This window comes from Plectropomus leopardus, chromosome 21 (genome assembly GCF_026936395.1).
Source record: "Plectropomus leopardus strain MGB_pleo_1.0 chromosome 21, ASM2693639v1, whole genome shotgun sequence".
In the NCBI taxonomy this organism is placed as follows: Eukaryota; Metazoa; Chordata; class Actinopteri; order Perciformes; family Serranidae; genus Plectropomus; species Plectropomus leopardus.
The window spans coordinates 26,237,487-26,263,427 of NC_142196.1; the positions used below are offsets into that span (position 1 = coordinate 26,237,487).

General features: G+C 35.8%; 1 protein-coding gene across 5 annotated transcripts in view; it reads right to left on the minus strand.

The window, feature by feature from the left end:
• Nucleotides 1-602: 602 nt before the first annotated feature.
• Nucleotides 603-25,941, minus strand: part of rps6ka3b (ribosomal protein S6 kinase A3b) — a 61,561-nt gene continuing 36,222 nt past the window's right edge. For 3 of the 5 annotated variants that reach the window (XM_088072136.1, XM_088072138.1, XM_088072139.1), the window contains 20 exons: nucleotides 21,460-21,576; nucleotides 20,253-20,334; nucleotides 18,685-18,765; nucleotides 18,441-18,520; nucleotides 16,490-16,596; nucleotides 16,322-16,359; nucleotides 15,606-15,748; nucleotides 14,380-14,450; nucleotides 13,844-13,932; nucleotides 13,053-13,117; nucleotides 12,851-12,953; nucleotides 12,619-12,728; nucleotides 11,450-11,575; nucleotides 11,276-11,365; nucleotides 8,904-9,062; nucleotides 7,708-7,869; nucleotides 7,213-7,289; nucleotides 5,783-5,900; nucleotides 5,313-5,453; nucleotides 603-4,640 (listed from right to left, as the gene is read on the minus strand). In XM_088072136.1, coding sequence (XP_087928262.1) covers nucleotides 4,518-4,640; nucleotides 5,313-5,453; nucleotides 5,783-5,900; nucleotides 7,213-7,289; nucleotides 7,708-7,869; nucleotides 8,904-9,062; nucleotides 11,276-11,365; nucleotides 11,450-11,575; nucleotides 12,619-12,728; nucleotides 12,851-12,953; nucleotides 13,053-13,117; nucleotides 13,844-13,932; nucleotides 14,380-14,450; nucleotides 15,606-15,748; nucleotides 16,322-16,359; nucleotides 16,490-16,596; nucleotides 18,441-18,520; nucleotides 18,685-18,765; nucleotides 20,253-20,334; nucleotides 21,460-21,576 — 2,082 coding nt within the window. In that variant the 3' untranslated portion in view covers nucleotides 603-4,517. Of the gene's footprint in view, nucleotides 4,641-5,312; nucleotides 5,454-5,782; nucleotides 5,901-7,212; nucleotides 7,290-7,707; nucleotides 7,870-8,903; nucleotides 9,063-11,275; nucleotides 11,366-11,449; nucleotides 11,576-12,618; nucleotides 12,729-12,850; nucleotides 12,954-13,052; nucleotides 13,118-13,843; nucleotides 13,933-14,379; nucleotides 14,451-15,605; nucleotides 15,749-16,321; nucleotides 16,360-16,489; nucleotides 16,597-18,440; nucleotides 18,521-18,684; nucleotides 18,766-20,252; nucleotides 20,335-21,459; nucleotides 21,577-24,009; nucleotides 24,189-25,941 lie in introns of those variants that run through there. The other 2 variants (XM_088072137.1, XM_088072135.1) reach the window with 2 other exon arrangements.

Below are 25,941 nucleotides of genomic sequence, written 5' to 3' on the forward strand. Positions count from 1 at the left end.
ACTCCAGTCAGCTGCATGATCACAGGTGGACTCCAATCAGCTGCATGATCACAGGTGGACTCCAGTCAGCTGCATGATCACAGGTGGACTCCAGTCAGCTGCATGATCACAGGTGGACTCCAATCAGCTGCATGATCACAGGTGGACTCCAGTCAGCTGCAGAGACCTGAGCTGAAAAAAGGCCTGAATCCTGATGGGAAAAAGGCGAAAAACAGCAAAACAGCAAACTCTCACGGGTGTCACTTATGCAGCTGTTTGCTCAGCGCTTCCTAAAAAAAGCAACAGTTCTCACACATTTTTATAGACAAAAATTCACAACTTTTCAATGACTTTTCAAGCACCCATAATAAAATTTAATGACCTCCCTGCAGGAAAAAACAGCAATTTCTTTTCTATTTTTAGTGATTTGTGTGAACTTAATGTTAATATTTATGTTACTAGTTTTGCAGCACCTTGTTTTTTTTTTTACTTTTCTATATTTTTTATATATTTGTAATTATTACATTGTTTTTTTTGCTGCTGTAACGATGCAAATTTCCTCACTGAGGGACAAATAAAGGATTATCGTATCTCACCGCTGAAAAACAGAGAGCCAGCATGCGTTATGAGCTGATTATCCTTTTTTATTATTTTTAATAGAAAGTCCAACTCTCGCTGCAGGTACAAAAACAGAGAGCTGGCGTAGCAGCAGGGCCGAACGCTGACAGGATCAGACAGAAGAAGAAGAAGAAAGAGAGAAGAAGAAGAAGAAAGCTATTCCCCAGTTTATAATTACAGAAAAAATCCTTTTACATTCCTTTATCCCAGAGCTGTACACGGAGAGACGAGGCAAACAACATTTATAGAGATTTCATATTATATATAAAACAAAGAAAGTCTTTTTTTGTCTCAGAGCGGTAAAAGTTTTTCCCTTTGTGTTGCAGACATTCAGACGGCCGCATCGACGCAGCAGCTTTCACTCGTTCACAGAAACGTTACAGTATTTTTAAGGTTTTTGTTTTGTGCTCGCTGATTGTCGTGTTTTCGTCTCAGGTGAGAGCGAGTCGGTTTCTGCAGGAAAACGCAGGTTTACGCTTTACGTGACGGAAAAATAACTGCAAGAATCCATATCGTGTAATAACATGACGTTTCATGTCACAACTAGATGTTTTTCACATTTTAACATGATATTTACATGTTATTTAAATTTTTTTTATTTTGTATGACATAAAATATCTCGTAAAAAATGACAAACATCTTGTAATATAAATCTTTTCATGTTCTGACAAGATATTCAACACTTTTACGAGATATTTTCATGTTATTCAAAACTTTAAATTCCTTTTCAAGTATATGGAAAATGTTTTTTTTGGGGTTGTAATTAAAGGGCCGGTTCACCTGTAAAGCTTCATTTTAGGGATGTTTTCCTGTTTGGACACAATTGACAAATATGTTGATTAACTACGTAATAAAAAAATAAATAAATAAAAATGATAGTTTTCTGAACCTTTTTCCCCTTTTTTAAATTAATTTTCATGGTATTTTCTTATCACCTCTCCCTAATTCCTTGCATTTTGTGGGAAAATGAGCAACTGAACAACATACAACCCAAAAATTCAGCAAGAAATTTGTAAAATACCTGCAAATAATAAAAAAGACCCCAAAAAGTGCTGAAAATTACAAAAAAAAAACCCTCCTCATTTTTAAAATGAATTTTCATGTCACCTTTTAATAATTCCTTGCAATTTGTGGGAAAAATCCTCAAATGGCTCAAAAATTGGCAAGAAATTTGCAAAAAGTTACAAAAAAATTACCTGAAAAAACGTTTTTAAACTAATTTTCACTGTATTTTCTTGTCACTTTTTACTAATTTCTTGCAATTTGTGGGACATTTTTTGCCAAGTTGTTTTTGACAGAAATCAGGTTTTTAAAAAAGGGTTAAAGAGGAAAAACAGGTGAACCGGCCCTTTAACTTCATCACGATGAACTCTTTTAGGACGTTTTGGATAAAACTGGAATGTGTTTTTCTTTCTGCGGCTGCGAGTTTTCAAAGGTTTCCTCACAAAAACGTTAAAAATGAAACGAGGCTTCGGGAGGACTTTGACTCCAAAACGAGACTTTTTTAAAACACAAATTAAAAAAAGACGTTTGTGACAAAGTGGGTGCGTCGGGTTTTGGAGCCGTCTCCTCGCGCCCTGCTCGCCTCCCGTCACTCGCACCGCGCGCGCGCGCTTTAGTTATTTCCTGCACACCTGTTCTCCTCCTGCACACACACACACACACACACACACACACACACACACACACACACAAATGCATCGTCTTGATTCATTGAAACCTGAGTTGCTCGTACATGTGTTTATATTTACAGTCCAGCGCTCCGTCTGCTGCGCGCACACACACACACACACACACACACACACACACACACACACACACACACACACACACACACACACACGATCAGGCGGCTCGTACAGAGGAAGGTCAGATTCTTTAACATCCCACAGCCGGTCAGGTAATGACGTCACCAGGTGAGACGGCGCGTCCACAGGACAGAAAGGCGCGTCCACGCGCTCCTGTTTGTTGTGCAAAACGTCAGCCGTCTTTTGTGGCCTCGAGGTGTTAAAATTTAAATCTGCTGACACGTTTTAAAGCCGCACAAGGAACATTAAAAAATATTCTTCTATCAGCCTGAAAAATGATTCAGATTTTATTTGATTTTTTTTGCTGCGAGTGGAAAAATAATTTGACATTCTTGTACTTTGCACGAGTATTTTCTGTCTACTATTACTTTATACGTCCTTTTACTCTATTACATTTATCTGAGCGCTCTAGCTGCTTCTAATAATTAATACAAAATACATTTTACAATTAAATTTGCAAAACTTTAAGGCAAATAAAAACTTATTTTTGTTGTTTGTTTTTTTATTTCTGGTAATTTTAGAAGAAACAAAATTGACGATTTTTTTTCTTTAAAAATCACCACAAATGACACCATTTATTACAGCCAGAAACTGTAAAAACAGAAACGATTGTTGGATTTTGAAATTTCCGACGGTCCTTGGACACATTTATTTATTACTGATTTCCTCTGTTTTTATCTTTTAGGGGAAGCATCATTTCGTGTCTCATAATATATATATATAAGTAGGTAATGAAAACAACAAATAAAAGAAAATGTGAGTCTGATAAATCCAGAGTTTGGAGCTGATCATCCTCCGGGTACATCGGCCGAGTATTTCCACCCTGTGATTATTGTATTTTATTGTGGTAAAATATACGGTAACTTCTCCTGCCTCTGGTTTTTGCATAAGTCCTGCGGGTGTCAAATTAAAAGATAAAATAATTAAAGCTGAATAAAAAGAGTCTGTCCAGAGTGCAGATTTCCATAATTTGCATAATTTTACAGAAGTGCTTTGAAAATGTGCCTCGTGTTGCCACCAGAGGGCGCCACAACATGCAAACTTCCCTTGTGCAGCTTTAAAACAAACATAAATACACAATTTAACGGCAGTTAATTTTTTGTTCCTGTGCTTTTATCTCTCAGATTGTAATTTTCTGACGCACTCACTGACGGTGAAAATATTTATATAAAGTATTTAACTGTTTAAAGTTGAAGTCTGGTGATGTTTGAATACTGTCAGTCTTTATATCCAACCTGTCAGGTCAAAAAGTTTTGACTTCTGGATTCATTTTTTTGTTGCAGATTTTCTTGCTCAAGCTCGGGAGGAAAGGCAGAATATTTTTTTTAGGATTGAGCTGTAAAAATCATTTCTAATCTTTGTAATCAAATGAAATAAAATGAATAATTTGACTGCTGTAACTGCAGTTTTTGGTGTGTTTTTGGACTGTTGGACTTTACAGAAATTCAGAAATCTGCAGGTTGAGACGCTCAGTTTAGACTTTTGTTCTTCTGAGAGATAAAACGCTGAATCTTGAAGAAAGTAAAAAGGTTTTCAGAGCAAAAATCAAACTCCTGAGAGACGTTTCTTTAGACTTTTCAGAGTTTTGATTTGGAGGCTGCGGCCCGCCGAACACCAGCGTGGACTCTGTCCTTCTCTGCAGACGCCGCGATCTCAGAGGCTACTTGAGGTTTAAATACGGGATCAACAGCTACGCAGAACCATGACGACAGAGAAAAAACGAAGATCCGAGCTCTTTAAATGCATACATGAGATTACTCCTACGCTCAGACCCCCGTCTCTTTGAAAGTAAATAAATACAGTACTTTTATTTTCCTGAAGCGCGCTCCGTGTCCGGGTCTGCGAGGCGGCGCTGATTGTCCGGAGCAAAGACGGGATCGACGTCCATCAGTGAAGCTGAGAAACAACCAGCCAATCAGAGGAGTCGTTGCAGGTCAGAGGGCGGGGTGATTTTCTGTGTTCCTATTTGGCGTTAGCGGTTCCTGGGTCCATCAGTAGTCTGTCCCCCCGAGACCGGACCAGAGGAGGACGAGGAGGACGAGGAGGAGGAGGGTCCGGCGGGGGTCAGATCGAGGTCAGAGTTGAGGGTCAGGAGGTGATGGAGGTCAAAGGTCACAGAGCGGTGGAGGTGATCTTCTTTAAGCCTCTCCGCTGGGCCAGACTGGAGCAGCCCACCGGCTCCAGCACCGGGGGGACGTTCCTGTTGAGGGCCGAGTACGTGGCCGCCATCGCCCCCTGACGAGGGACGACGCAGAGAAAAAAAATAAAAAAATTTTAATTAAGAGAAAACATTTATTTTACAAAAGAAGCTCTTTGAACGTGTTTTATTTTATTTATTTTTTCAGGCATTTTGCATCTTTTTAAGGGACTGTTCTGACTGATCTTTTTTATTAGGGATCAACAAATGTCAACATTACAGGATTATAAGTGTTGTTCTCCTCTTTTATTTTACACAAAAACAGTAGCTTTAAATCACATAAATACTGTTAAATATTTTGAATTAATTAAACATGTAAAAAACCTGGCTGTAATTAAACCTTCAGAGTTAATGTTGAAGAATAAAATGGAAAAGTAAAAAAATAAAAAATAAAAACTTTAAAAACAGAAATGATGTAAGCATGATGTGCTGTATAGTTTGATTGAAATAGAAATTTAAATTAAAAAAAAAAGTGATATTTCATCAAAATCACTTTATTCTACGTGTCTCATTAAACATTTAAAGTAAAAAAAAAAAAGTAAAAATAAAATGTTTGCATGAACTAACCAGCGTTGACCACAAGAGGCTTTTTTTCCGACTCCAGGATTTCATCCTCGACTTTTAAGGAGTAAAAATATTTGAAGCTTCACAAAAATAAAACATCACAAAAAACCCAAAGTCAGCGTTCTTAAGGTGTGTGTGCGTGTTACCTTGACCCGCTGCGGCGCGTCCTGTCTGTTGAGCGTGTATTTGGGCAGCTGGTCTCGGTGCGTCACCCAGGGGTGTCGGAGCACCTGACCCGCCGTCAGCCGCCGGTGAGGGTCCACGTGCAGCATCTTGGACACCAGGTCCTGCAGAGGTCAGAGGTCACGCGAGAGCTTTACCACAAGACGTACATCGAATATTTAAGATTTCATATTCAGATTAAATTTTTCTGCCGTCAAGACAAAAACGAAATTATCCCCTAAAAGACAAAAATTGTTTTATTTTTTCTAAACTCTGTCGGGCCTGGAGTTTGATTTTTGGAAATTCAATGACTTTTCTTAGTTTTTCATGACTGAATAAACTCAAAGACGACTTGAAAGAAGCGACTGAGTCCATTAACTCAGCAGGTAAATGTTTACTGAGGTAATAAATTAATGAATCATTTCTTTTATTCATTTGCGTCTTGAGTTCACACCTTCGCTTCAGCAGAGACTGAGTTCCAGTATCCTCCGGTGAGCGAGAACTTCCCGCTGCCGATTCGAGCCAAAATCTCCTCCGGCGTGTCCTCAGGGCCGTTAGCGAAGGGAGTGAAACTGCAAATGACAGGAAAGAGAAAAATTTATGAAGAATATTGCACATTTGAGTAATTGTGGTTGAAAAAGACATATTGCACGAAATATTGCAGCGATATTCAGAATTATTGCACCTAAAAAAGCATATTGCACATTTAAAAGACAATCACAAAAAAAGTACGCCGCGTGAGTCGAAGCTCTGATCGGCTCTTCAGGTGAGAAATTAAATTATTAAAAATATTATTAAATTATTTTATTTCAGGTGGAAGCACAAAGTGAAAGGTACAAAACAAACTTTCACCTGAACATAAAAGAGAATCAAATCCATTAAAACTGGTTTAATTTCTTCCAAATAAAAAAGGGAAGAAGACAATAAGCAATGAAATAAGAAATGACCCAAAAATTAGCACAAAATTAACCAAAAGTACAAGAAAATGGTGAAAATAAGTAAAAAAGGAAATGCCCTTAAAACGTGCTTCAACAGTTACAATTACTGTGTAACATAATTTTAAAAATGTAATTACTATCATTATAAGTATACTTGTTCCCTAAAGTTTTTCTTTCTTTTCCCTGGAAATTTTCCCTAAGTTTAAAAAAATATATATATTTTTTCCAAATCTTCTAATTTCTTGCAATTCGTGAAACATTTCTTCCCAAGTTGCTCATCACCTTTTTTTCTCCATGTTTTTGAAAACAATCAGGCTAACGTGCTCAGAGTTTTCAAAGGGTTAAATACTTGTGAAAGGCGTCTGACTTAATTAGTGAATTAAATTAAAAAATGAGAAAAAACATTTTTTTTCTATTTTTTTAAATCTCATGTAAGGTGTCAGTAATTAAGTAACAACATATTTAAGTAAATAAGTAAGTAAAAACATAATTAATTCATTACTAAGTAAAAATGCATTCAGGTAAAAACGTAAGTAAGAATGTCAGTAGGTCATTACTTTAGTAACTGAGTAAAAATGAAAGTAAAAGTACAGGTAAATAAAAATGAAAAAAGGTAAGATCGGCGCATTACGTTTGCATGTCCATCTTCACTTTTTACACATTTTTTATTGCTCCTTTTAATCTTTTTATTGTTGTTTGTGTTCTCTGTACATATCTTTATTATACTTATTTTATTTTATTTTATTCTACGTTGCCTTCCTTTGTGTACATATTTGCATTATTTTGCCTTTTTAATGAATATTTTATTTAGTTGCTGCTCTCTTATTTGCTGCTGTAATGAAACAATTTCCCTCACAGGATCAATAGAGATTTCTATTCTTTTCGATTGTATTGTATTCGATTGGATCCCGTCTGATGTCGTGATGCTGAAGTGAAATGTGTGTACCCCGTCAGCATCGTGTAGAGCAGGACTCCCAGACTCCAGATGTCACAGGCCGCATCGTAACCCTGCTTCTTCAACACCTGCAAAAAAACACCGAAAACATCCGATTCATAAAAAAAACTGCTTCAGTTCATTTATATAAACATCGATTTGACTTTTCTGTCACTTTGCTGTAACAAAGAGCATCTAAACCTTCTGAATTATGTGGTTTGTACTTCTCGTGAATACACTGATAAAAAAAGTAGTAAAAGTGATTTTTAAATGTTCTTTGGTCACGTTTCTGTGATTTAATCTGTAACTCACCTCAGTTTGAGTTTGTTTTTGTTTAGTTAAATCAAGACAAACAGAAACGGTGACAGAAAAATACTCAAAAAACACTTAACAGAAGTTAAATTAGTCAAATAAAAATACATGACACACGCAGAAATAAAAAAGCGTGGTGGTGCAGTGTCGAGTGAAAAAAAAGCGAGAAAGCTGGACACCGAAAAGATCTCGTACCTCGGGTGCGACAAAGTTGGCGGTGTAACACGGCGTCATGAGCAGGCCGTTCTCTGCTCTCAGCTGTTTGGCGAAACCAAAGTCGCAGATCCGGATGGACTCGGCGTTCCCGCTCTCGTCCACGTAGAGGATGTTACTGGGCTTCAGGTCTCTGTGCACAACCTGCGAACACGAAAACATCGAATCAGACGTTCAAGTCCGCAGAATGACTAAAAATGTTAGTAAATAAAAACGGAAGTGAGTAAGAAGGTAAGCAAGTAAAAATGTAACTAATTAAAAATGTAGGTAAAGATGTAAGTTAGTAAAAATATAGTATGTAAAATGTAATTAATTCAGTGGAAAAAAGAGTAAAAACTAAATTAAAATGATAAAAGGTTAAAAAAACAACATAAAATAAAATAAGTGGAACGTAAGTTTCAGCAGAAGTATATAAAAATGTAAGTATGAGCGTAAGTAAAAAGTAAGTAAAAAATAAAGTAAAAAAAAGTAACATGCAAGTACAGAAAATGTGAGTAATTAAGTAAAACACTGAGTAACTATACAAGAAAGTAAAATGTGAGTAATTAAGTAGTTTAGTTTATTTGTACACAATTAAAAACTGCATACAGTCCAGTTGAATAAAAACGGAAACAATTAAAAATATATTTAATTTTCGATGTTTTTAAAACATGCAGTGTATGTAAGTGAAAAATTAAGTACAAACAGAAGTACAAACTTAAATAAGTAAAAATATAAGTATAGGTGTGAGTCGTTAGTTGAGTTAGCAGAAACTTGAAAAAGTAAGTAAAATGTGAGTAATTGAGTAAAAAATTAAGTAAAAACTTAGATAAAAACACAAGTAATTAAAATGTGAGTAATTCAGTGACAAATCAAGTAAAAACATAAATAAGTAAAATTATAAGTATAGGTGTAAGTACAATAGAAAGTAAGTAAAATGTAAGTAAAAATGTGAGTAAATAAAAACCTACGTTAAAACAAAAATAATAACGGAAGTACATGAGAATATTAGTCGAGCGCAGATGAAGCTGCACTTTGGACCAAAACAAATTAATAATTAATATTTTATTATATAATATTTAATTCTATTATAAACTGCAGGAAAGTCAGAAATTAAATTTGTTTTTCTGAATAAATGCACGTATCAAGAGCACATATTTTTGTGTTTTTTAACGCATTAAAACATAAAACAAACGTACCCCCTGCACATGCAGGTACTCCAGCGTCTTGGTGATGGTGTAGAGGACGGCGCTGGCTTCTCTCTCTGAGAAAAACTTCTGTCGGAGGATTTTGTCCAACAGTTCGCCTCCTTTCATCAGCTCCGTCACCAAGAAGACGGAGCGGCCATCGTCATACACCTACGACATGGAAACAACACAAACAACGCTTTAGTCACCGCATTGTTCTCCGACTTAATTTATTCAGTCGGTATTCTCGTTAAAAAACATTTTCAGCTTTGATTTTATTAAAACATGCAGTTTGAGGATATTTTTTTAGTCATTCAACTACAATAAAAACGATCCTAAATATGTTACGGATGTTCTGTAAATAAATATCTGTTTCATATTTATTTAACTATTTGAAACTTTTCAGTCAAATTGGCCTGATATAGTTAATGAGCAACTTCACAAGAAATGATCCAAAATCTGAAAAAAAGTAAAAAAATTACAAGAAATTTACATGAAAATTAGCAAAAAAAGTTTAAAAAAATAAAATAAAAATAAATAGGAAATGACCGAGGGGTAAATGCTGAAAAAAAATCATACATATAAATTCTATAGCATAAGTTCAAATATATAATGATAGTAAACATAAGTATAGTTTTTTGAATTTTTTTCCCTATTTTTTAAAAATATAATTATATTGTTAATAATAATAATAATAATGTAATTATTATTATTATTATTAACAATATAATTATTATAATAATAATAATGTAATTATTATTATTATTACATTAAATACAATTTTCTTTCTCTTTTTCTGTGTCTCACTTTCATATTTTAACAATTTCTTGCTTTTGTTTGTGTTTTCTAAAAAAAAATCAAACTGATCTGCTCATATTTTAAAAATGTAAATGCTTACAAAAAGCATCTGAATGCAGCACAAGAAAATTTCTGTTGATCCAGGTGTCAAAGGGTTAAGATGAGGTAAGTTTGGGCTTTTTATTGATCATTTATTGATCCAATGTCGGGAAATATTAGTGTCACGGCAGCAAAGAGGAAGAACAAAACTGTGATTATAACAGACGAAAGCTAAAACTAGAATACTGAGTAAATAATTAATATTTCTAACTTGATTTAAGATCTTTAGACAAAGAGATGAATCATCTTTTTAACAGCCAGCAGCCTTTTTTTAAAGCATGAATGCAGATAAAATCGTCTTCGGTTAGTGATTCAAGTGGGGGCGTTTTCACCCAGCAGCAAGGTGATATTTTTAAATCTAATAATTAATCGTGAGTCATATAACCATTAATTTATTTTTTCAACCGGTGACACAGATAAATTCAGGTTAGAAAAAATGACCCTGACTGAGTCATTCTGGAAAAACGTAACTGATAAACACCTTTAATTAAACGCTGATTTTCAGAGTAATATAGCTGCTATGAGTGTTTTTTACGATGGAGGATTCGGGACATGTTATAGAAAAAAAAGTCTAGTCTATAAACTTGTAATATTTTGAGAAAACAAAGTAGCAATATTTTTTTAACAAAGCTGTAAAAACGTTGTAATTTTTACTAGAAAAAAAACTGTAATTTTACAAGAATAAATTGGATTTTTATGAGAAAGGAGATATTATATTACAGTTTTATTCTCATAAAATTCAGACTTTTTTCTCATAAAATTACAGCTTGTTACTTGTAAAATTTCATCTTTAGCCTCATAATATTTAGAGTTTATTTTCATAAAATTACATATTTTTTTCTTGTAATTTTTACTAGAAAAAACCCTGTAATTTTACAAGAATAAATTGGATTTTTAAGAGAAAGGAGATATTATATCACGGTTTTATAGTTTGCTGGCAGTTTGTTTATTTCCGTAAAATATTATCCCCTTTTTTTGTAAAAATACAACTTTATTCTTGTAAAATTACAACTTTTTTTTGTAAATTTACGACTTTATTCTTGTAATACTACGTCTTTATTCTCATAAAATTCAGACTTTTCTCTCATAAAATTACAGGTTGTTTCTCGTAAAATTTCGACTTTAGTCTCATAATATTTAGAGTTTTTTTTCCATAAAATTACATATTTTTTTCTTGTCAGACCACAATTGTATTCTCTTAATATTAGCATTTTTTTCTCATAATATTACAGCTTTATTCTTGAAGTCTCAAAAATAAAAAAATCTTCAATGAGGCCCTAAAACTCCAAAAAAAAAAAAAAAAAATTCTTTAAAGATGCCACAAAATGCCATAAAAGCATCAGAATGGGCACATTATGACCACAGAAATTTCCAAATTGTTACATTATCTATATATATATATATATATATATATATATATATCTGTGTTATGTTGCAAGACGCTTCTTTATATCCAAATTTCCCTGAATGGCAGCAGCTGAACTCACGTCCTTGAGGGTGATGATGTTGGGATGTTGTCCGTATCTCAGCAGGATCTCCACCTCCTCCGTCGGGTCTCTCTTGGACTTGTTGATGATCTGAAAATGAGGACGAACAGCGTTCACAGTGTAGAAATCTGAACGTGGACGTCCTCGCTCTGCGCTAACGTGACGGCGTCTTACCTTGACGGCGTACTCCATGCCGGTTCCTTTGTTTATGCAGCGCTTACAGATGGAGTACGAGCCGACGCCGATGTCCTCCTTGATCTCGTAGGCGTCTGAGAACTGGGATGTGCTTCTGTGCAACTGCTGCACGCAAAGACGCAAACGTCAACACAAATATTATTACTAATAATTATTGATTTCGGGATTAAGGCGGTCTTTGATGCAGCCTAAAATGTCCTAACGGCTGACTTTTGCACACAAAGTCTGTATTTTTTATTTTAAAAACAGAAAGTATTTGGGATGGACAAATGTAAACAAATACAGGATCTTCCACCACTGGTTCGCTCCCAGTATCTGCTCTCTGTAATGGAATTATTCAGAGTACAGACGCCGTGATTTTAAATCGCAGTGGTTCAAGACAAGTGCATTTTTTCAGGCAGTTTGACTCTAATTGTTTTTTCAATTAATTTTTTTATTGGAATTAAAATTGGTGTACATTATACATAATACTGCAATCACTTTTTTTTGTAACATTAAAGTGGGAAAGGGATTAAATAAAATAAAAAATAAATTAGAAGTATATTAGAAGCTATTCATATGGACAAAATTGATACTAATAGTATTTTTTTAAGAAAAGAAACAAAAAAAATAAAAAAATTAAAAAAACATTATTTTGTTAATGTTATGGTTATCATTTATTTTATTTATTTATTCGTAGGCTCGTCTTAATCTGAGATTTATTTTAGTATATGGAAAACAATGTGCTGCAAAGTTAGAAAATCAATAAAATCTCTAAAAAAAAAAAAAGTTTTGTCTGTAGTTTTATTTCCTTTTATTTCCTTCTTTTGTCCTCTTGTGATATTTTTTATTTATAGTTTTTATTACTTTTATGTTTTAATCTATTTATTGATGCACAGCACTTTGCTCAACTCTGTTGTTTTTACTACTAATAATAAAAAAAAATTTATTTGTTATGCACTTTACATTTGAAACTAAATGATTAGCATAAAAACTGATAAAAAACAACCCAAATATCAAAATAAAAGCATATTTTAAAGTCATAAATAGAAGCATAAAAGCAAGAAGAGCGACCAGCGAAATGTCAGTTTAAAGTCAGAAGTTTTGCTAAAAATGAACGTTTTGAGTCCCTTTAAATGTGCGTACTAAGTGAGTTTGGACGGGTGTACCTGTACGATAGTGTTGGGTATTGGCTGTGTGTCCTCCTCCGTTATGGCCACGAAACTGAACCCCCTGAACAGCTGATGGGCGTTGGCGCTGGGAGGAACCCCCGGAGAGTCTGCGAGACACGAACACAGAGAGGCTGTTGAAACTCGCCAGGTTTGATTCAGGATGAAGTTCAGCTCAGTGGTGTGTGAAGAAGGAGAGGAGGAGAGGAGGAGGAGGAGCGACAGTCTGTACCTCTGGGTGTTTTAGCTGTGAACTCTGGATCGAAATAGAAAGTGTCGTCGGGTCGGCCTGCAGCCGGTTTGAAGGGAGGGAGGAGCTCTCTGCGGAAGAGTTTCTGCAGGAAAAAGGAAACGCACATTTAAAGGCAGAACTATAGACGTAACGCTCATATATGAAATATTAAAATCAAAGTTTACTGAGCGGAGACACTGACGTTCCAGTCGATGGTGCTGAAGAACTGATGCCTCTTGATCTCCTCCACACCGTCTGGTCCAGCTCCTGCAGACAAACATCAGCTGTCAGTCCACGTTTTTATTCATCAAACAAACAAACCAGAGGAAATCCAGCGTTTGTGGGGGACTATTTTATTTATTTGTGGGGGGTTGTGTGTATATATGTTTAAACTTTCATCAATATGGGACATGCTACAGATGATCAGATTCAGTTCAGATTATTTTTCTTAAACTGCGAGCAACAAAAATACTTTATTAGTAAATGAAAGACTTAAGAAAAAAAATTCCTAAAAAAATAAATAAATTAGGAAAAATGTCCAGTGACCTATATTGATAATTATAATACATATATGTTTAAAATCATTTTACGAATTATTATAATTTGAAAGATTTTTCTCAGGTCGTTTTTTTTGCCTTGTTTACATGTATTTATTTTTCCACTTTTTTGTTTTTTTTGGGGGGGGGTATAGTTTGTTTGAAGTTTCTGGGGGGCAAATTTTCAGATAATTTTCTCGTGCTTGGATCATTTTGTTACTTATTATCTTCTTCCCATGTTTTTTTTTTTTAATAAAGGTCATTTCCCCACATTTTAAAGGGTTGAATATTGAATTTGGTTATATTTCCCATTTTTGTTGAGCAACAGTTTGGTGCTTTAAGTGAATAACAGCCCGGGCTGTTAACTGAAGTTTAACGATAGTCGCCCATCAGTGTGCGTGCGAGCGCCTGCATGCATGCATTTTTTTAATGGTTCGTGTATATTTTGGTTTTTTACCTAATCTGTTGGCAGGGTTGCGTTTGAAAAGGTTCCTGAGGAGACTCTGAGCTTCTAAACTCAAAAACTGCGGCATTCCCAACTTGGCCCTGCAGAGACAGAAAAACACACAAAAAGAGTATTCATATAAAAACAATTAAAAAAAGAAGAACTGCGGACTGATTTCAGGTGTCCATATTGTATGTCCAAACTGAATGTGTCTGAAAGACTAGACGTCAGTGAGCCACACAGGAAACACAGTCAGCGTTCTGCAGAGCGCCGACTCAGCGTTTTTCTGCAGACAGACACTCAGAGCGAAAGAGACACGACGCAGGAAGCAGGACGGGTTAATATTTCCTCTGATATTGTTTTATTTCTCCTCTCTCCTCTCCGCCGTTGTAAATCACAACCCTTGACTCTTTTATGTCTCCTCGTCTTCATCCTCCTCTTCCTCCTGAGTGCTGCACTTTATCTCCTCTCGGATGTACAGCGAGCTGTAATTGAAGCCGTTAGGTGGTGATGGGATACGAGCGCGCCGACGGTATAAAGTGTCTTACTTGAGGATCATGGTCATCGTCTCTTTCCGGTCTTTGCCTTGAAACGGCAGCGTTCCCGTCAGCATCTCGAACTGAGAGAGAGCAAAACAAAAACAACAAGGTCGAAGATTGAAACGTTTTCCAACAACAACTACGTCAACTCAAGGCTGATTAGAGGTTAAATGCATTTCTTTTGCACTTAAGATTAGAGTTAGAAGTTTATTTCGATAAAATAAAATAGGAGAACAAAATTTAAAGCAATATAAGCAAGAAAAACAACAGAATCACCTTCAGTGGCCACCTGACATATTCAGCAAGTCCCATATTTCATGTCCAAAAAGGAGTGAGAGGAAGTGAATTCTTATCAAATCCGACCCCCTTTTTTCAATATTATTATAAATAAATACATTTTAATAAAATAAATTAAATTAATAAATAAAAATTAAATTTAATCAATTATTAATAAAATAAATTAAAAATAATTATTAATAAAATAAATTAAATTCATTAACAATAAAATGTAATAAAATAAAATAAAATGAAATAAATATCCTGACGGCAGCAGAGGGAGTTGATATTTTTAAAAGCAAACTGAAGACCTTTATTTATCTATTTATTTATACATTTGAGTCTTTTTCACAGTTTTACTACTTCCTATATAATTTTATTATTTTACAAATATTTATTCATATATATTATATATACACAGTATATATATATATCTATATATATATATATATATATATATATATTTTAACCTATTTATCTTTTATTATTACTATTATCATTTTGTTTATTTATTCTGTTTTTGTCTTTCTTTTTTTGTATTTGTATTCACGTTTGTGTGTGTGTTTGTGTGTGTGTGTGTGTGTGTGTGTGTGTGTGTGCGTGTGTGGTTTTATTGTACGAATCACTTTGTGTTACAGTTTGTTTGTATGAAAAGTACTTTACAAATTAACTTTGATTGATTGATCAGTAAAAGCCTGTACAGTTAATTTTCTGATTCCATTAGATTCTGTTTTTCCATCTTTCTTTTACATATTACATATATACATATATACATATTTTGATATTTAAGAAACAAAACTCTAAAAAATGAAGTATTACAGTATTAGTGGGGGTAAAATGTTCATCTAATCTAATCTTGTTGTATTACGGTGCAATAAGATTCACTTGATTGAAATCTGAATTTTTGAGATTTAGTTAATGACACACTGCAGTGGACATGTCAACCTGCGTCCTCTCACCATGAGCACGCCGTACGACCACCAGTCGGCGCTGTGCGTGTGTCCTCTCCTGTTCACCACCTCGGGAGCCATGTACTCCACCGTCCCGCAGAAGGAGTACGCCTTGTTCTCGTGGTCTATTGACTCCTTACTGAGGCCAAAGTCTGAACACACAAAGAAATCAAGAGGTGATAAAAGAGTTATCAGAGGTCAGAGCAGCGCGAGGGAGCAGTAAAAGCACCAGGAAAACACCCGAGGTGGAGCAAGTACTCAAAATTACTCAATAATTTTAAATATATAATCAAAATAAGTACAAATACATTTCTCTGGGAATTTTTACTTGGATTTTTTAAGAATTTTTTTAAAATCTACAAATATCTTGTAATATTAAGGACATTTATTGCCAACTCGCTCTTTCTCTCCAAGTTTTTTAAAGGAAATCAAACCAATTTGCTTCACAGAGTATTTTTACAGTGTGGTATTAGTACTTTTTACAGTGTGGTATTAGTACTTTTTACAGTGTGGTATTAGTACTTTTACTTTAGTAGGGGATCTCAATAGTTCCTCCACCACTGGTTAAAAATCAGACATCAGTGACACAGTTTCAGTGTCATGCAGCATCTGAAACACACACGCACGCATATATACACACACACACACACACACACACACACACACACACACACACACACACACACACACACACACACACACACAGCAGGTGTAATATTACGCACCAGTCAGCTTGATGTGTCCCTCCTCATCGAGCAGGATGCTGAAATTACAGAAATGCTTTTTATGTCTTCTGAAGGCAAAAATGTATAATGCAGCATGACTGAGTGTGTGTGTGTGTGTGTGTGTGTGTGTGTGTGTGTGTGTGTGTGTGTGTGCGTGCGCGCTCCTACTTCTCTGGTTTGAGGTCTCTGTAAATGATGCCCAGGCCGTGAAGGTGATCGAGGGCCAGTGCGAGCTCTGCCAGGTAAAACTTGACGTCCTCTTCTGTGAACATCACCTGCAACACACACACACACACACACACACACACACACACACACACACACACACACAAACACACAATTACAAATAGATTTACAGTTTTCACACATCATTAAAACTTAATAATACTGCTTGGAATTAAAAGTTAGATTAAAAATAACAACAATTATTGCAAATATTATTTAAAAAGCCAATAAATATTATTTAAAACAAAGCAGAAATATTTTAAAAAATGCAATAAATACTTTTAATAAATATATGGCACAGCATGATACTGATTAAATTAAATGTTATTCAACATGATAGGCTGAAACCCGACAGAAACTTGACACTAAATGTGCAGAAGGCTGGGCTGTCTCTTGTTAAAAAATAATTAAATAAAAAAATAAATAGCAGTTCTCTTGAAGTGTTACTGAGAACAACAGAGCACTTCATTTGAAAACTTTTTTCTACTTTATTCAATTACATAACATGACACCATCACTCGTGTCCACCCAAATGATTCTTAGACAAATACTTTTTGTTCAAATTGTTAAAATATGTATTAAAGCTGAACTGCCAGTTCTGTCAAACACACCACCGACTGTGTGGGCGGGAGCTGCTGAAGCAGCGGGCAAATCACACGTCACATAAAAAAAAATTAAAAAATCATTGTAATGATTAGCTGCAAGCAAAACAATAATGTTAGTCTTGATATTAGTTTTAATACCAGGTATCAAGTAGCTACTTGAAACGATGGATTGCAGTTTAACAGCCAACAGCATGCTGACAAATCTGACACGACGCCATTAAAATAAATACATTTTCTATGTGTTACCTACGGAAGCCTTGAGGGGCAAGTGAGAATTGTTTTTTTTTTGTGGTCCATTTTCTAAGTGCCAAATTTTTTTTGTTCATATGTGTGAAATAGAGTGATTATTTTTTTGTGAGAAAAGACATGCATCTGTTATTATTAAAATTCTGATATATGAGTACTTTCATGTTACATAAAAAGTTATGTAAAAAACATTTCTCACCCCCCCAAAATGTTCCTGCAAAAAATAAAAAAATAAAAAAATTCTTGCAAAAACAATTAAAATAAAATAAAATAAAAACTTCTCGCAAATAAAAGAACCTTTTTAAAATATTTTTTTCATGCTAAAAAAAACCAATGATTTTTTGCTTTGGGAATAAAAACTTTTTTTTCCACTCTATTTTACACATGAAAACAATGTTTTAGGGATTTATAAAATGGACCACCAGAAAAAAAAATTCTCACTTGCCCCTCAGAGCTTCCGTAGTTAACTGTTCTGATACATGATTTTAAAGGTCCAGTTTCAGTCAGACCAACACAATAATTTAAATTTTACTGACATGTAAACGTACTGACTGTTTATGCAACTTATATCTGAGCCAAAATCTCAGGCTCTTAGACTTTTCTCTGCTTTTTATTTAATTAAATGTTGGACTTTATATTCATACTGTACACCGTCTCCTTTGATTATTTTGATTTAAATGTGTCTTCCTATACTGCCTCGTGTGAAGGATCTTTTTGTTGATGTACAAATAAACCTGGTCTTATAAGTTTGTGGACTTTTTTTCTTAAACACAGCGAGGTGCAGACCAGCTTGAGAAAACGTCTGGGGAATAAAGAAAGTATTATATCCTGGAGAAGAGCTGAGCGACATGTTTGTAATTTTTTAAGACGTGTACTGAGAGAGCGAGTATTAAATTTCCCATGAGAGACGATAAGTTCCTGATTAATATTGTTCTTTTACTTGTTATGATCTTCCCGTTTTATTCTCTGCAGTTTGTCTCTCAGATATTGACTGTTTTGACTTGTGTGTAAACCGGAGTGCATCGCTGCTGCAGAGGCGTTACCTCCTTGGAGAGACGGGTGAAGAGATCGCCTCCTCTGAGGAAGTCCAGGATCAGGTAGAGCTTCCCCTCCGTCTGAAACGCTGAGGGAGGAAAGAGAGACCTGAGATAAGATCTGGGAAGTTTCCTGCCTGTTGAGCGTTCCCACTGCGTCGTCTGTTGCCTGCTGAAACAGCAGTGACGAGCTCTGATTGGCCGGCGCGGCGCCGGTGACTCATCGCCGAGGTCGTGCTATTGGTGGACTCACCGTAGTGCAGTTTGACGATGAAGGGATGGTTGACCTCCACCAGGATGTCTCGCTCCATCTTTGTCCTGACCCGGTCACGCACTGGAAACACACACGCACACACACAGAGCGGAAAACACATAAATCACCACACACAGCGCTCAGCGAAAAGCCAAAACAAAACACACTCCCTTTTTTTGGGTTTCTGTTTTGGCTGCAGAGACTCCCAGATGGCTGCAGATGAGTAACTGAATCATGAGCAGAGAGGAGGAAAATCAGCAGAACAAACTTAAAAACAAGAGAGAAAAAGAAAGAAACGGAGAGGAACGACAAAATAAAGGAGCATGTTGTATGTTTTTTCCACCACCAGATGGTGTGTGACCTGTTGAACATCACTTTGGGGAATACTCTGTGCTGTATTATCGGCTGTGTTTTGTTTTGCTGTCTTTAGTGTATGGGTCATTGTCTCTCTTCAGTGGTTACATGTTGCTGTACTTGATTTTACTTGTTCTGTTATCACTGAATTTCACAAAAAAAGAGAGAAACTCGAGTGTAAGACACTGGATATAATAAAACACTCAAAAAAATATGGTGTGAGATACTGGATATCATTCAACACTAAAAAAAAATAAAAAAATAAATCCAGTGTTAGAGAGAAGATATGTATGTATGTATGTATGTATGTATAAAAAACTTGACACTCTCAAAGTCCCAGAAACTAGATATAATAAAAAAAAAAAGAGGAAAAAAATATAAGAAATTCCAGTGTAAAAACTGAATATACTTCAACACTCAAAAATATTACAGTGTGAGACACTGGATATCATTCATCACAAAAAAAACATAAAAAAGATTCCAGTAAATTCCAGTGTAAACACTAGATATAATTTAACAATCAAAAAATAAATAAATAAATGAATAAAATAAAATTATTCAGCACACTATAAAAAAAAAGGAAAACTACAATGTAAAATGCTAGATATAATCCAACACTGAAAAAAAAAAAAAAACACTCAAAAAATATATTTATATATTTCTCCTCTTCCTTCAGCTCTTTGCACCTCTGTCTGCTCTCCTGTTCAGGTGTGAAATTACATTTTTGGGCTATAACAACTGGGAAACCAACAAACGAAACATCAAAACTAAAAATAAAAAATAATAAAAATAATACACAGACAATACTCAAACAAACAAGAGAAAATAGTGCATTTGTTGGGGACTATTTTCAGTGGCAGATTAATCTACATTTGGTGCTCTAGTGAGCATTTGTGGCAACAGGACGGTTTGTGTGTGTGTGTGTGTGTGTGTGTGTGTGTGTGTGTGTGTGTGTGTGTGTGTGTGTGTGTGTGTGTGTGTGTGTGTGTGTGTGTGTGGGGCTGAGACAAAAATGTGTGTGTTTATGGTAATGAAGGAACAAGTCACCCAGTGCAACAGTGCGGCTCATTGATGTGTTTTTAACAACAATGGAGCTCTTTTCCGCAGGGAGAGACGAAATATCAGGCTCTGACCGACACACGGTGCTGATCCGCACCAACTCTCTGCTGCTTTGAGTCTGAGATTTCATGAAAAAAGTAGAGCCTCTTTTTTACCTTTCAGCGTGGCTTTCTTCAGGACTTTCATGGCGTACAGCTGGCCGGCGTCTGGCCCTGTGACCTTCCTCACCAGAAACACCTGAAAACACAAAAAACATTTCATTTAACCCTTTAGGGCCCGCTTTAATATTACACACACTCGTATCGCTCTGCATACAAAACGTGCTTTTCAAAAGCAGTTTTAACTCTTTAAATATCAGGCTTTTGTCATGATGGCACTATGTTTTTAGATTAAAAAAATTAAATATTTTTAATATACTTCATGCTAAGTAGGTTATTATTATTATTTTGAATTATCACAGCCTAGGATATGTTAATGATTAGCAGCAACATTGATTTTAATGCATTATTTTCTACACATTATTTTTGTCAAATACTCACACTCATACCGCTCTGCACACAATATACGCTTAAAAAAAGTACATTAATATGATTTTTGATTTTCATTGAGTTTATTTATATATTTATATATAAAGCTTAACCCTCAATGCAGTTATGTTTTTTAGATGAAAAAAACCACCCAGAAATAATACAAGTCCTGTTTTTCTGCTCTGATGGCTGTGGGATCAAAAATGTCAGTTTGAATGGGTTTCAATGGAGCATTTTTTGACCTGAACAGTCTGAATGTAACTATTTAGTTTCCACAGTGTATTTTAGACTTATTGTAGGAGCTGAGCTGCAAATTCACTGATTACACTCAGATACACAATCTGGACTACATTTAGGACACATGCATCAACACACACAATTATCAAAAAATGAAGAATGAAAAGCGCGAAAAATGCACCAAACAGTTCCTAAAGGGTTAAAACTGTGTGTGTGTGTGTGTGTGTGTGTGTGTGTGTGTGTGTGTGTGTGTGTGTGTGTACTCTTTAGTGTTTCCCTGTGAGTTTGTTTGTGTTGGCCTCCTTTTTTTTCTATCTAGGTCACACTTCTGTAGATTAACATAAACAGAAACACACTCTGCTAATTTCTCATTCATAAAGACGACGATACCGAGCGCGAGTGAGAAGGGCCCTCGGTCGGCCGTCTCCATGGCAACGGGCTCTCCAAACACTGGCACAGGGGAAACATTACGGGGATTTGAGTGGAAATGAAACCCACGTTTACAAACACACTTGAGGCCCACTCACACTCACACACATAAGCAATGTCAGGTGAAGCATATAAACACACACACACACACAGACACACACACACACACCTTGCCGAAAGAGCCTTGTCCCAGGACTTTTCGGAGCTCGAACTGACGCGGGTCGGCCTTCTCTGACCCCTCCTTCACGTGATGAGTGATGCTGATCTCCTTGATTGGCACGTCATCCTGTAACACACACACACACACACAATAGTGTTGAGCTCGTTATCAAAACCGGAAATTCACCATTACTTACTTATATTTGAGCCCCAAAATCTTATCTTTTCATGCCACTTCTGACTTCTACGACTTCTACTTTACAGCTTTAGTTATTTTGTAGATTAAAGCTGGGGTAGGCAGTTTTATTTTGGCATCATTGTTCAAAAAATCCCATATTAAACTTTTAATTTAAGTGTACTGAGAGAAAACTTTTTCTTTTTTACCTTTTATGAACCATTTCGTGCATACATATAACCAAAAACAAAGTCAACAAAGCGATGATATTGGATTGGATATTGGATAAAAGTAAGAAAGCAACAACAATAATGAACACAAAGATACTGAAAAAACAATAAAAACGAGGCTCTAGAGAATCTAGTGCGTGACAGAAGACTGTCTGAGATTGTCTGTTCTACAAATGCAGATGCACTTTGCAGAAAGCCGAAATTCAGTAGCAAACAATCCTGCAGAGAAGGTTCCAGCGTGTGCAACAACTTCCTGCACTGCAAAGCAACTCAAAATAGGAAGAGGAACTTATCATAAAGAGAGCAATAAATGGCACGAAATGAAACGAAACATGTTTCAGTATCAGCTCGGTCTTTCAGCAGCTGCAGAAACCCAAATCTAGCAAGCGCAAAACTCAGCTTTGGGGGACCGGACTCCCCTCTACATCAGAAAACCCACAAACACTGGGCTACTGTTTGAAGCGTGTGCATGCTTGTGGTCATCCAGTAGAGCTGCAGCAGGACAGCGTATTTTCAAATGTTGTGCTTGTTTTTTTATTTTTCCTTTTCCAGATTTCTGCATAGCCCAGCAATAAAATGCCAAGTAAATAAATGTATTATAAAATAAATTGTTATTATTGTTATTATTTTTTTAAATTTTTATTTTATTTTTTCAGAGCAATTTTTGGGGTCATTTTCTTGGCACACTTGGTCACTTTCTTTTATTTTTATTCATTTATTTGGGTTTTTTTCCAGGTAATTTTCTTGTAACTTTTTTTTTAATTTTGGTGCAATGGCTTTTTAAGTTGCTCATCCAAAATCGTGCATCAATTATTTCCTGTTTTTCTTTATCTTTAATAGGGTTTGGACTGCTAGTTGGACAAAAGAAACACTGTGAATGTGTCAGAATTTTAAATAAATCTGTGCAAACAAAACAATTTGTACAAATCAAAAAATAATCAGTTGACTAATTCATGATGAATATAATCATTAGTTAGTTAAATTTAGTTTAAATTTGAGTTCAACCTCAACAAACAAATAAAAACCTGCTTTTACATGAATGCATGAGTCATAATCTTCTAATAAGATCATATATAGTAGTGTAACAGTCACAGGGGACATTTTTTTGACATTTTCCTGATAATGCTCACATACTTTAACCGGACTAACATCCCCTCAAAGGGATCCCACCTCCCTGGTTCATAACATCACTCTAAAATGTCATTATATTCAGATTTCCGGTCATTCGAACTTCATTTAGCCCAAACCAGGAAAAAGAAGATAGAAATTCAGGTGTGTCCACATACTTTTGGCCACACTGACAGCGTCATTTTATCAACTCAAGAAAGTAAAGAGAGGATTTTGTAAATTATCACTGATAGTTTGTGCTTCCTTTTCACCAGTAACAAGGAATTTTATCCACGACACAAGGAGCCTTTTATTTTAGACTCATTTTTAGCCTCAATTGACCACAATGCATTGCAGGCAGTGATGAAAGACAGGGTAAGTTTCCAAACTTGCAGTTTCATATATTTCTAATCTGTCACAGTTTCTCTCCACAACACTCAAAAATAGAAACAGCCACACCGAACAAGTTCAGGCATGTTTTCTGGGTGTATTTTTCATGAAAGGCATTCTGGGTAATGCAGTTTGCAAAGCAGCAGGTAAATCCAAAACAAAACATCCTGAAGAGCAGTGATGTTATCAGCATGACCATGTTTTCCTTTCCTTAAAATATCTGTGAATCACACAACAGGTGGAGCAGGGCTCCCGAATGTTCGTCATCTGCTCGGTGGGAAATCACAAAACACACACACACACACACACACACACACACACACACACACACACACACACACACACACACACACACACACACGGATGCACAGTTGTCATGGAGCCACCCCCGATACCTGCTCCCCGCTGTAGCTGAGTGACTAATGACACCATACCGTGCGACTGAGACACCCTCGCTCCTCCAAACTCTCCTAAAGCTTCTCACTTTGCGCACTCTGGATATTTACATAAAAAAAGACAAACAAGTAAACACATCCAAACTACATTTCCCAGCATGCTCTCTGCTCTGCACGCCCTGATGCATCCTCTTCACTACGTCCTTGTCTGTCCACCTTTTTCTTCTTACTTTCACTTCATTCACTCTCTCCTCCCTCTGTACCTGTAGCTCCCAGGTGGGTGACCTGCTGGCTGCCGGGTGTCCCAGTGCATTGTGGGTCCTGTAGTCCCGGCTGCGGCTGAGGCTCTGTGGCGCTAACATGCTCCTGTGCATCGACTGCAAGGCTGGAGGATGGAGCCGGCTGAACACTTCTCCCTCTCTCTCTCAGTCTGTCTCCCTCTCTCTTCCACTTTCTCTCTCCCTCAGAGACTTCCTCTCTCCCTCCCTCTCTCCCTCCCCTACTTTCCTCCCTCCCTCCCTTTTTTCTCACTTTTTCTATCTTTATGTGAACCGTTCTCACCCCTCCTCTGTGGTTTGCACCTCTCTGTTTCCTATTCCCTCTTTTTCTTCCTCTTGGAGAAAGGTCACACACTGGAGAAAAAAGAGGAGCAGCCACATGTGCAGGAATTCAGCTACCAAAAAGTACCAAAACCTCAAAAATAGGGATGCAAAATATTGAATTTTTTGCCAATATCTGATATGCTGATATAAAAAAAACCCATCTGACCCATAACGGATACCAATAATTTTAGTGATTATCAGGTCACCTTTGTGGTGGAATTCACGTCATATTATGGATAATCTTAATTTATTAATTTATTGAGCAAAATAACAAAAAATACCTCAACTTAGGGCTGATGTTTTGTGAGGTTGATATTTTCTCTTTGTAAAAAAAAATAAATATATATATATATAATAGAGTAATAAAAGTAAATATATGTACATGATTTGTGATATCGACAGAAATCAGTATGTTGGCTGATTCCGATATTTCACTTTAACCCTTTAAAACATTTGCAAATGGGCTTGATTTCTAAGAAATTAGGAAAAAGTTAAAAGAAAATTACCTGAAAATAGCTGGGAAAAAAATAAAGGTAAAACAATTTTAAATATAATATTAAGATAATTATTTGTAGTTTTCTAGACATGTTTCCCTGATTTTTGATAACATCTAATAATGGCCCCAGTTCATTTCCAGGTGAATTTTTGTCCCCTTTCACTGTATATATTTTTTTTTTTTGGAGAACATTTCTTGCCAAGTTGCTCATTATGTTTTTTCCTTTTTTTTAAAAACGTTTTTTCTAGTCTAAATGCAAGTGGAAGGAGTCTGAATGTAGTGCAAAAAAACTGATATTGATTCATGTGTTAAAGCCAATATCTGCCGATATTATTCTGCATCCATACTCCCTAATGTACGTCTGCATCATTTTTTCCTGCAACCTACATGCATGATAGCTCTACGTTTGTGTTTACCTGTTTGTTTAGCTTTGTTGTCCTTGTTTTTTTGCTGCATGTCCATTTCTACTTTATATCTTGTGCAACATTGAGAGCAATGATAAAAAATATTCCTTGTATGTGTCCAGATACTCGGCCAATAAATCTGATTCTAATGTAGCAGAAAATAAAAATGCTTCAGTTCTGGTTTCTAATCTCTCTCTGCTCTGGACTTGTTATCAAAACCTCTTGGTGCCAAACAAAATGTGCACTTAAAGCTGTCGAGTTTTTAAAAGCTGGCATAACACGACGTTTGATGAGTCTTTGATCAGATACATTTAAATCACAAATATTTCCAACTTTTGACTGAGGCAAGCTTCTTGTGCATCTGTTTATGTAAAAGACACTTTGCAGAAAAACACGTTCATATTTTTTAATATAGGGCATCAAAAAGCAGCCTTACTCTCAGGCAAACACATGCACGCAAACATGTGATTCACGCCGCATGTCATCAGCGCCGAGCATGAAATCTCACCGCTGAATGTGATTTAGGATTCCTCCGTGTAGACGAATGAAACTCAACGCCGAGCGCCACAAAACAGCTGATGAACAAACATAAACAGAGCTCGGATGCTGCTGACCGTCTGAGAGAATAGACCATGAAATGTTTGAAAAGATGAGGAATGTTAAAATTTCATGTGTGTCTGAGTGTGTGTGTGT